Source organism: Neltuma alba, unplaced genomic scaffold (assembly GCF_004799145.2).
Source record: "Neltuma alba isolate B1F8T4 unplaced genomic scaffold, ASM479914v2 tig00011587_pilon, whole genome shotgun sequence".
In the NCBI taxonomy this organism is placed as follows: Eukaryota; Viridiplantae; Streptophyta; class Magnoliopsida; order Fabales; family Fabaceae; genus Neltuma; species Neltuma alba.
Genome location: NW_021636240.1, coordinates 178,889 through 190,240, shown reverse-complemented (window position 1 = coordinate 190,240; position 11,352 = coordinate 178,889). Strand labels below are relative to the sequence as shown.

At 36.3% G+C, this 11,352-nt stretch overlaps 1 protein-coding gene across 3 annotated transcripts; it reads right to left on the bottom strand.

Annotated features, from left to right (window-relative positions):
• Nucleotides 1–1,985: 1,985 nt before the first annotated feature.
• Nucleotides 1,986–10,676, bottom strand: LOC114715326 (pectin acetylesterase 8). 3 transcript variants are annotated; one of them, XM_028900137.1, is made up of 18 exons: nt 10,541–10,676; nt 9,387–9,514; nt 9,176–9,258; nt 8,933–9,062; nt 8,772–8,851; nt 8,560–8,646; nt 8,353–8,477; nt 8,199–8,259; nt 8,019–8,072; nt 7,862–7,939; nt 7,351–7,456; nt 7,129–7,274; nt 6,916–7,035; nt 6,515–6,607; nt 4,226–4,294; nt 4,060–4,129; nt 3,563–3,672; nt 2,037–2,055 (listed from the first exon to the last, which is right to left on the bottom strand). In XM_028900137.1, exons 2-16 carry the CDS (start codon nt 9,511–9,513, stop codon nt 4,118–4,120), a joined length of 1,371 nt encoding a protein of 456 aa, XP_028755970.1. In that variant the 5' UTR covers nt 9,514; nt 10,541–10,676; the 3' UTR covers nt 2,037–2,055; nt 3,563–3,672; nt 4,060–4,117. The 3 variants fall into 3 exon arrangements, with proteins under 3 accessions (XP_028755972.1, XP_028755970.1, XP_028755971.1); XM_028900139.1 differs by lacking the exon at nt 3,563–3,672 and having other exon boundaries at nt 1,986–2,055; XM_028900138.1 differs by lacking the exons at nt 2,037–2,055; nt 3,563–3,672 and adding an exon at nt 2,299–2,410.
• Nucleotides 10,677–11,352: the final 676 nt, after the last annotated feature.

The window sequence follows — 11,352 nt, the reverse complement described above, 5'->3', positions numbered from 1 at the left end:
CCGTATAATCTAATAAAAACTTGGACCATATTACCTCTAAAGGAACCAAAATCTATGGTTTGAAATTTGAGGGATCAAAACCAAAATGAGAGCAAACTTGAGAGACCAAAAATTATATTAACCCTAAAAAAAATGAAAAAAGTATGTGTTGAGGGGATTGAGTCATCAATTATAATTCTCATCAAAATTCATAATGAAATAGAATGAGACGGCAAAGTTAATAATATGGGTTTTTAGTTATGATTTTTACTGAAAAAAGTGTCAGTGTTAATATCGTTCTTTTGCACAACAATTTTAATTTTTTATTTGAAAAAAATGTTAGATGAGAAAGTCGTTCTTCAGGTGAACAATTTCTTCAAAAATTTAAAATCATTCTTCCGAAGAACGAGATTTCTGATGTAGCACTTCAGTAAATACTTCCACCTTATAGCATTTAGGTAAAAAAAATTTATTGTTTATAGGGTTTGGGTAAAAATGCCCAAAAATCTTACATTCTCAGATACTTCTGTGATATATAATGCTGCAGCCTGCAATGATGAGTAAACTGTAACGGTAGAAAATTGCTTAGTCCAATTCAAATTAATTGTCTGAAAAAATGATGAAAAGGAAAAGGCACATCAAGAAGGAAGGAAAGCTTATATATCGCGTTTAGTCATATGCATGCCTGTGAGCAACCCAACCAACCATGTTCTGGTATTCAGAACATGGACATGTTTGTAGCCAGATTGTCCCTATCATGGCATCAAACGTCCATGTCTTTGGGAATCAAAGCACGTCAAAGCATATGGGTTGTGTGTAATGTGCTCTTTTTTTGTGACTTCAAGATTTCTTCACTTCTTTTTGTGGGGGATAGGAGCGGGGGTGTTACTTGGGGATATCGCGATCATCAGATATTCAGATTGGAGATTTTATTGATTTAAAGGTCAGAGGAGGTTGTCCAGCTTTTCGTCCTCGGGGTTCCCATTTTAAAATTCTCCAACATCCCATTCTCTGTTTTCTCTGTGAAGCGTGCTATCAGGCGCCACATGAATGACCAATATAATAATGAACGCTCTCGCCTTTTATGATCTTTTACTGTATGCTACAAAGTTGGTAAGAGACGTTTGGTACGCTGCTCATATCTCAAAGTTTAAAGAGACTTTGATGCGGCCTATTATAAAAGGCCAAGCTTTAGTTTTCTTTTTCCTTTTTCTTTTTTATGGAACCACTATATCCGAATCCTTTTATCAAGAATCCGACTAATCTGAACCAACCCAAATGAAATCCCTCAAACGGGATAGAAGTAAGGAACTGTGCATAGCACTGAATAGGGAGCCACCGAATACACCAGCTATACCTAACATATGAAATGGACACATAAGAATATTGTGTTCAGCCTCCCAATGAGGGTTTTTTCCATACCTAGAGATCGAATCTGATACCTGTCATTAAGGGGTCGAAGTACCCACCATGTTGACTTAACCAGTGTTGGTTGGCACTAAATTGACTGTTATAAGACGACCAATCCATCTCTTCAGTTGCTACTGAATTGGGTTCTTATCAGCTTCTTAAACTGGACGGATGTCTAGTTTCATTTTGTTACCCTCTGTGCGGTTTTTTTAATCACAGCGTTTTATTCCTGCCATGACAATTGTTGTCTTGGAAAAATACTATACCTCGATATTCGACAATACACTTTGGCCAAGATGGCAGGGCGTTGTCAGCTCTTCATTCTTCCCAACTTTGAAGTTTATTCATTCTAAAAACATTAGTAATGGACTTGTTTTCCAGCTTTCCTAAGAAAATGAAGAAATACAAATTACAGAGCATGCCATGACATGAGTATGATCGTAATCTAACTTTCTGCAATGATTTTCAGGACGATTATGACTTGACAGATAAAAAGGTTCCAACATAATCTTTTTTTTTGGGGGGGGGGGGTTAAAAGAAAAGCCTCTTAGTACATGCTACATATCTGCAGGTGGACCCTTCTAAAGATTTTTACGCCCCAATTGCCAAACAAACTGATCAGCAGCAGCCATAGCACGAGATGCTGAACCAATGGAACCTTCATACCTGTTGAAGTGATTATGTTGAGAGACAGTGGAAAAGAAGATGGTGCACTGAGTCCACAATAAATACAACTTTTTTCCCGAGAAACAGATTTCTTTGCACTAACTGCCTCTTTAAAACCAGACCAGAAGAGTCTACCCACCAACCCAAAAGGGGGAAAAAAATCAAAGCACGGCCAAGAAATATCTACTTCAAAAAAAAAAAAAATTTTGTTAGCGGGGTGACTTTAAGTTATGTGCTTACAGAGCAACGAAGATATATGATGCTGTCTGCATAACAATTGCACCTTCACCAGCAGGCTTTGATGTGTTCATGCACCTAGCACTAAACCAATTCTCATGAATTGATGTGACCAAGTCTGCCATCCAAAAGTATCCATTCTCAGAATTATGAGAAGATACATCGTGAATTAGGGGTTTACACTAAAATAAGATTCACAGAAAGCCTAATGACATGCATTAATATAATGCTTTTAGTTTTACCAGAAATGCAGAATAAAATGCATTTGCCGACCTAAATGCAATTGACGTACACAAACCAATATATCAAACTATGATCTTGATCCCAAGATAGTTAAGCCCTCTGGAAAGAATAAGGATTGAGAAAGTATGCTCATGTGGTTGCTATCAAAAAAAAAGTACGCTCATGTGGTCTCCATAAAAGAAATCTAAATAAAAACTCATTTATTTGGACTCTTAACATAATTTCTAGAAGATAGGATTCACAGATGCAGCTGCATCTAGAACTAGAACTACATTTCCCAACAATCTCAATGGGAGTCTTGAAAGCTATCCATTTTGAGTCCCAAGCTTACAAGATTTCGAACGCCAGATGCATTTTTGTCCAATTAAAACAAAGAAGATGTATAAACTAATTTCACCTCCACAGGTGCATATACTAATGAGGAAAGTTTCAAAAATTATGTGTTTCTAACTTCCTTTTGAGGATATTCAGATAGGCTAAAGTAATAAAAGCAAATTCCTCATGATCTATCATCAATGTTCCTTAAACCACTCTAAAAAGGCATATATAAATCCCTATGTAGATGTAAGGGAGAATCCAAACCTGAAAGAGTGGCTAATAAGGAGAGAGAGTATCCCAGTCATTTTGGAATGACTGAAAGAGTGGAACTATCAAAATATGGGGGTGGAGAAAGCAGGCTTAGGCACCAAATGATAGAAGATAACTCAGAGCCAAGAGAAAGGCCAACAAGAGAGAAGAGACACCACTATAAGAGAGTTATTTGTCTCACACCCAGCTGAAGTCAGATTCCTGCTCTTGCATCACAGCTGCAAGTAGAACAGACTTTATTCTCCCTCACCAATTCCCAAAAAAAAAAAATCCAAAATTTATGGAACCCCAGCCTTCTCTCAAAGAGTCTTGATTACCTAGATGTATGGGATGAACCCAATAATTTCAACCTCAACAATTTCTGTGACATTTCCCTCCACTCCCAAAAAAGGGTAGCAAATATTACTTAGCATTTTAGTGCAGCTAAAGTACAGCTTACATTGATTGGGACCAATAATGAAGCTTTCTGTCTGGAGTTTGTTACGTTTAACGTAGTCAACAAAGTGATTCAATTCGATGGGATTGGCTTTGATTCCTTCTTGTTCAGCACTGCCAGCAGCCAATCACCCCATCAATAAATACAAAATTTCTAAAACTAACAAAAAGACAAATCCAAACATGGTGGAGAGTAGTCCTTCGACAAAGCAAGACTAAAATTCACTCAGATAACATGAAATATCGTCAAAAGTACTTTAATCAATGCTAGTATTAAAAATCTTTTTTAACAAGATCAGAGGAAAACCAGGACAACAACATGTGTACATAACAAACTCAACAACTATGGATATACCATGCAGCATGGTGGAACACAATAGAGAAGTATTAAAGCTGTATTTTTTATTGACATCAAAGTAAGCTAACTTCTCTTAAAAAAAATGAATAAATCACAAAACAATAGCAAACTTTACATCAAACAGAAACTGTTATCTTGCTTACATGGTAGACAATAGGCGCGATGGTCCATATGGGTCATAATTTATCAGCAAAGCAGCTTTTAAAGGTTGACCTAGAAGGTGGAAAGATCAAATAAATGTTATGCATCTAAAGCTTATACAAAGGTAATAAATTTTTACCACATCTCGGTCAGCTGAAGCTTGCTTACCAGAAGAACCAATGCTAGTAGAAGCCCACTTATCCCATGTTTTATGCACAAATGCCCAGTCCATTGTGCCTGAAAAGGAATTAAAAGCATGAAATACTTTAGTTACTTCTCTCCATTGAATACACAAAACCATTTGATACTTGGGTGCGATTTTATGAAGTTCTGGTATTCATTGTGTACAGGTAAAAGAAAAAATCAAATAAACTCAGCACCTACGAACAAGATATTTCCAGGTATCTTTTAATGGGAAGATTTTTGTTTACACAATGACAATTTATGATCTAGAGGAGAACAAAATCCACGCGATTATCATGATTCTAAGTAACAATCGATCAATTAACATGAACCACGGAAAAAGATATTCACTTTATAATTTGATACACAATGTAGAGAACTATACAGAAGAAGTTTGCTCCCACAGTGGATTGGGAAGATATTCAAATGCCAGCTGCAATAAATGCCCCTTTCCATGTAAACCCGCAGTTCATATCTCTTTAGTGTTATCAATTGAATCTCATTGTAAATTTTAAAAACAGATCAGTCTGAAACAAAGAAAAAGTTGTAAAACTGTAGTTAAAGGGGGAAACTCGAAAGTTTCAGCTAGTATAGCAGGGACAGCACCACAACCGTTTAATTCCAATATTCTCCAACGGCCAAACGCTAACAACATTGACAACAAACTGTTACGAAGCTAAACTAATCACTCTCCGAGTATACAGTACCGTTGTGCGGACACTGACACTGTAGAAGCTAAACTAATCAGAAAAAGACACGACACTGATTATACCGCTACTAGGTATCGCTCTAGCAAAAGCGCTTTCGGACTGCGGTAAAGGCAGCGAAGAGGGATGCGTACGACGGAGGCCGGAGATTGACAGACCGACGAGGCTTAGTTAATCGAAGTTTGGTGAAGAATGGGCGGGCAAGACGCAAGAGGCTTGACCCGGCGAGAACAAACTCAGGAGCGCAATCAAAAGCGGTTTTCTTTTTCTTTTTTTTTAATGAGAAAAAAATTAATCTTATGAGAGGAATTACAAGAGACCATTTTTTGGTCAAATCATGAGCAACAATTAAAATTACGTACCTTGTTGTGAAAAGTTGTATACCACAAAAAGAATAATAATAATTTAAGATAACATTACAAAGTTTTAATTTAAGAGTTGGTGATAAACGTGGTGACCATATTCCATCGCTCCACTTTACACGTGTCCTAATAAAAAATTTGAAACTTTCCCTTTATTTCCTGATCCGCACTTCGTCTTCCTCCCGAAGAAATGAATCGATCATACAGGACACAGAAGAAAGGCAGATAAGGCGGATGAATAGGCAGCAAGTTTCAGGCCTAAAGCAGAAAAGCTGAACCTTTTTGTGAATGCGAAAGGAAGTGAATTGACTAATTTCTATTAAGGATTCTTCAAAGCTATGGCAAAGAAGCATCAGATTCTGGCGTTTCAACCTTCGGTTTTTCTACAGAGTAATTGCCGTCCAGAACACAAGTAATAGGAGAAACTGAGAAAGCTATCCAAAATGATCATTTTGTAAGAGATTTTCTACATAGCAGGCAAGTTTCCTGTCTGATTTGGCTCCTTCAATACGTTCATGGGAAAACTTGTAGATTTTGTTGCATATCAAAGATATATGTGACTGCATTTATTTGGTGTCTGAATCTTTACTCCTACATGAAATTTTTTTAAAAAAATCTTGCTCCTAAATGATCCTTGACTCAGCTTTTGAGACTTTCTTCGCTGCTCATTAGTACTTGGAATTAGTCAATCTATTCTGCATTTCTGCTTTGATTTTTACTGGCGAAATACACATGAATGGCGAGTTATAAGGAAATTCGCGAGGGTAGAATTTAAAAATTAGATAGCTGTGTGTGTGTGTGTGTGTGTGTGAGTGAGCGAGCGAGAGATAGAGAGAGAGAGCAAGGTGGAGTGAGCGAGAGGATCAACTCAACTAAAATTTCCATAAACTCTCCTTCCCCTCATCAGCCATGTTATCTTCTTGCTTTTTCCCATATCTCCATGTCCATTATCTTGCTTAAAGTTCTTTTTCACCTCTTTTTTTTTTTTTTGTCAATTTTGGTGAGAAAAGTCCTGTTTTCCTAGTCATATACTCACTAGGCAGCTAAAACATTCATGCTCCAAGAAAGAGCACTCAGGCAAAAATTAACAATGCGCCCAAGTATATTAGGCAGAGAACAGAACAATTATTTCGAGTCAAAGCATTCTTCTATTTCTTGTGTTATGTACTGTACTGTCTAATTGCAAGATAAGCAATTCAGCTCACCTCCTTTGATAAATTTGGAAAGCTGACCCTCCTCGCTGATGATGTATTAGAAGAAGTTCCATTTGTTGAATTTGGCGCATTTGTTGCATTTTTCTAACATTCACAGAACATATCATCCTCTTAATGGCATTATGGTACAAATAAAGAAGACGGTCAAGTAGTAGCAACATAGAACGAACAAATTCTATTTAGGTTTAAGAATACAGTAGTTGTAACATTGAATAATGATTAGAGAGCACCCAGCACACAAGCATAGTGCCGTGGCAGCCTCTACTTATCTTGATGGCATGATCAATTATAAATTATAAACCACATTTTGTTTTCTTATTAAAGATCAAGCTAATTAGCCAATGAGAATTGTTCATAAGAATGATATAATATGACATGAAATGAATCTATACTGTAGGGTGGTCTGGCTCGAAAACACGGTTGTGACAAGTGGGGTTGCAAGGGTAGGGGCAATCAATCTGATGGAAGGGACTTCGATCAAAGTACCAGTCTCCTACAGCTTTTGCAATTGTCTGCAGATTTTTCAGATAAAGTTAAGTTTTCAAGTGGACATAAAGGAAAACACAAATAATAAACCAAATGAAGAAGTATTCGTAGTCTCTTACTTTGTTGTGTAGCACTGGAGAGTCACTTCTTAACCATGTCTCCTGCATTTCTGTTTGGCAGTGGGCATAGCAAGAGTCTATAAACATTCCTTTCAACGAAGTGTTGCCCAGCACGGTCAATGCCTTCAGAAAATCCTGCCTGAAACCTGGAAGCCAAAAAAATGCACAAGAATGAGGTCTTGAAAGTAAGTTGTAAGGATTTCTGATAGTATTTTTATTTACCTTGCATCATCCCAAGTTGATCGGGTGAGCAGTTGTTTATATCAAGCTTGCAGCTATGCCAGCGGCCGTGGGGATCAGCAACACCCGGTGCCAAAATGTTTTTTATCTAAGTATGAGAAATATCTCAAAGATCAGAAGGAATAATAGAGAGAATTCATCATTCATAACGGATGAGAAGGGAAATCAACAAAATGATGACTTGAAAAAGAGATGAATGGTTAATTTCGCATCCACATTAGCGGTATGCTAGTGTGACTGTCTTTAACCATTTACATCCCACAAATTTACTCTTCAAGTCATGGAAATGATTTTAGCACGAAGAAAAAGTGAAAGAAGCATTGCAAGAACTGAATTATTTCCGGAGTTATTTTTCCGCTTAAATCAGCTCATCAACAAATAAATATTTAAATGTAAAGATTATTTTAGCAATTTCTAGTATTGACAATATACTATTCTTGAGAGTTCATTCTAAAATTGAATTCATATATCTTTAGCAACTGATGAGACTGACCTGCCATGAGTCATAGGCTGCATTTACAAAGAAAATTGGGGTCGTGATTTGTGATACCACATATTGTGGGAAGAAGCACTACAAGAATGTGCGGAGGTATTAGTAATACCATGAGAAATAATCCCAAAGGCAGAAGGACACTAGTTCACAAACTTACAAGTCCTGGGCTGAGTCTTGAAGTGCAGGATCGAGGTAAATTTTTTGCTGAACCCTACAATAGTAAAGAACAAAAGTCGAATTTGAATATTATAAATTGCCAATGAAAGAAAAGTGGGAAAAGGTCCGTCAACAGTTTGGCTGTACAAAACACAGGTGCTTTGATAAAGGAGAGAATTACATGGGTTTCGACAACTTGACTGTAAAACTGTTCAATGTGTTGCGCTCCTGAGACATCCTTTCTGTTGTGCAAGACAATATTGAATAAAATAATTTGAGAAACTCCGGAAACCCACAAAAATAAGGCCAAGCAGATGGCAAATTAAGAAGCCTACGTATTAATGAAGTAACCAGCATCTGAAAGACATTTCACTTTAGCACCCGCAGGTATCAAAGCTCGAAAGCGATCACAATGCAATATAGAGGTCAATGCTCCAGCTGAACAGCCAGAGAGCATAGCCTGTAATTATAAGTTCCAATTAGTGAATGAAAATTTATCAAGATGAAAGGAGGGGAGATGGCATTGTTTCAATGGGTAGTACATTTTCAGCATTTTTCATTCCTTTTGCCAGTAAATCCTCAATGACAGCAACGAAAACTCTTGCTCCTCTGAAGTGTAGATTTGTGTCCTGTTAAATACATGTATATCATATAATAAGAAACTGATCAGAAAACATACAGAAAATATGTACTCATTAAGATGTTCCATGGATTTCGAAACACAGATATTATGATTCATTTCTGCAAAACTCACCGAATCCACTGCTTCCACATCACCAGTGAATGATGCCCCATCACAATACCTAACCTTGATTTTATTCCAATTGTAGAAATCTGGATTGTACAGAAGTCATTAAGAAGTTATACAAAGTGTGACATTCATATTTTTAATGATTATCAACCAGGAGACTGTACCTGGATTAAATTTTTCCTTGTTGCTTAGAATTCCAGAGAAGGCAACCTGCTTGACCATTTTCTTAGATGAACCTAAGCGAGTGCTCTTTCGGGCAAGGCACGTTGTGACATTATTGCACCATCCACCTCCCTACAAATGAAATAAAATGGAAATTCATTACCAATGGAAAAGCAACTTTCATGAGTAGTGTGCAAGAATGAGATGCCTATTTGCAGATGAAGAATTTGCAGAAATGGAGCCACCTCAAAGTGTATGAGCCAGTTGTTTATCCCTGATCCGAAACCCTTACTAAAGTGGTAAGCCGGCGGACTCCCATCCAGACAAACTGCGAATAATGTGGAACTTCAGATTCCCAACTTCATCCTTAACATAACTGAATATTGTAAACATGGAGATGGACAACAAGGCTTTTAGTAAGGTTTAATTAGATCAGATACAGCTACAATTTCTCACCAGCTCCTTTCGCTACTGCATTCTCAACATAAGTAATTGGCACAAAGAAGCCTTCTGCTTTCAGCAATATCAATAGAAATACTAGAAGATTCAATTTCAAAACTTGGTTCATTCTTGCGCTCTCCATTCTGCAGAAATCCAACAAATAAAAAAACTGGCAAAGGAACATGGACAAAACAAGTGGGCAAAAAAAAAAAACTTTTCATGAAGGGAAAATAAACTTTTGGCCAAAAGAAAACCCCATTCTTACATCATATCGATACAGAAGTCATGCATAGTAGAGAATCCGCAATAAAATTCAGAAGATATACTCAAATACCATCTTTCGACCTATCTTCTGCCCAACAGTTAGCAACAAAAATTTATGGTTTGATCTTGATACTTCAGAAGCCAACGAATCAGTCAGTATTAATTGCTAGATCAGAAGGAGTGTTCCGTGACATAAACTAGTGCAATTTCCACAAAAAAAAAAAACCAATTTAGGAAGTGACACTATCTGTGCTCCAACTCAGAGAAGATCCTTTAGCTGTATCTGCACCCATCTAAACTCACAAGCGTGCGTTTGACAATGCTTTGTGTTAAAAAGAGGGTTTCCTGGCTTTAGACCATGCCTATGAGTTGGGCAATCACTTTTCCCCCTTGTAGAGGACCTTTCATGGGGAAAAAAAACAACTATCCATTTTGAATTTGTTTGGCCAAACATGCAAATAAACAGAAGAGAGCATTCTGAATGATTTACGGCCAGTGATGCATAGCCCAAAGAAGATTATCGAAGAATTTACTTTTATCAGAGAGAGACTGAAATGTATCATCTTATTTAATGCAGGGAAACAAAATGCATAGTGTACACTGCAGACGAAACATTGAGCTCCCCCATTGAAAATAAATACAAACAAGCAAACAAATCGATCTCCATTTGTTTATCGTAAAAGGGTCGACATAAATCACTGATCTCATATCAGCACTTAAAAAATCATCAACTGAGCATTATAATTTACAGAGCAAAACATAACAATAGGCTTGAACTGTTTTCACAACGAGTAAACAGAAGCTCCATTCAATCCCTCAAACGAAGAGCTGAACAGAACTAGAGGAGGAAGAAAAGCATTTGCCAAAAGAAAAAGAATAAAGAGGAGGATTGCAAAGCTCGCTACCTGCAGATTCTGAATGGGAAATGCGGAATGAGATGCCCAACCAGTTGATATAGGGGAACTGTGGGAAAGAAACCCAGTTCAAGACAAGTCTTTAAAAGAAGCTCGAATGGGAAAGAGGAATGTGACGAGCTGATTTAAGCAAATTTAAGGAGTGAGTTGGAGCGGATGATGGTGGGGATAAAGTTCAAAGGAAATGAAGTTTCCGTCCTATGAAGAAAGACGACCCAAAAAAACGCCGTATTTATTTAGGCCTTACGCAGAGAACCCAAGAACCGACACTCGTTCGGACAAATCAACCCTCGCTAAATGCTTCAATGAATCGTACTCCTATCAATTAAGAATAAAATATATATTTGATCTTTTAATTTTATATAAAATTTTAATTTATTTTTTAATTTTAAAAAGTATATATTTAGTCTTTTAATTCTAAAATTATTAAATTTTAATGATAATTTTTCATAACAATCATAAATTTTTTAAAAACTAAACTTAACATGTTAGTATTTAAGAATGTTTTATTAACATTTAAGATATTAATGTCATCAATTTTTTTTAAATTTCAAGGTTAAAGAATTAAAAGTATACTTTTTAATATTAAGAGACAAAATTAAAACCTTGTATAAAATTAAATAGCTAAATATAAATTCATCATAGAAGTTTCACCAAAAAAATTTAAAAACATACTCATAAATAAACAATTTCTATAAAATTCCAAATAAAAGATATAATTATTAAAAAGTTTTAATAATATCATATAACTTTCAGAGCACAAAATAGCAATAAATCATTTATTATTAAGATTTACTGCTAAT

What these genes read in the sequence shown, in the direction of transcription:
- LOC114715326 (XM_028900139.1), bottom strand. Translation starts at nt 9,513, where the DNA reads ATGGAGAGCGCAAGAATGAACCAAGTTTTGAAATTGAATCTTCTAGTA. An exon ending in CAAGGAAAAATTTAATCCAG is followed by an intron (nt 8,852 to 8,932) that starts GTACAGTCTCCT and finishes TGTACAATCCAG; the next exon opens with ATTTCTACAATTGGAATAAA. An exon ending in CAGCCTATGACTCATGGCAG is followed by an intron (nt 7,457 to 7,861) that starts GTCAGTCTCATC and finishes TCTCATACTTAG; the next exon opens with ATAAAAAACATTTTGGCACC.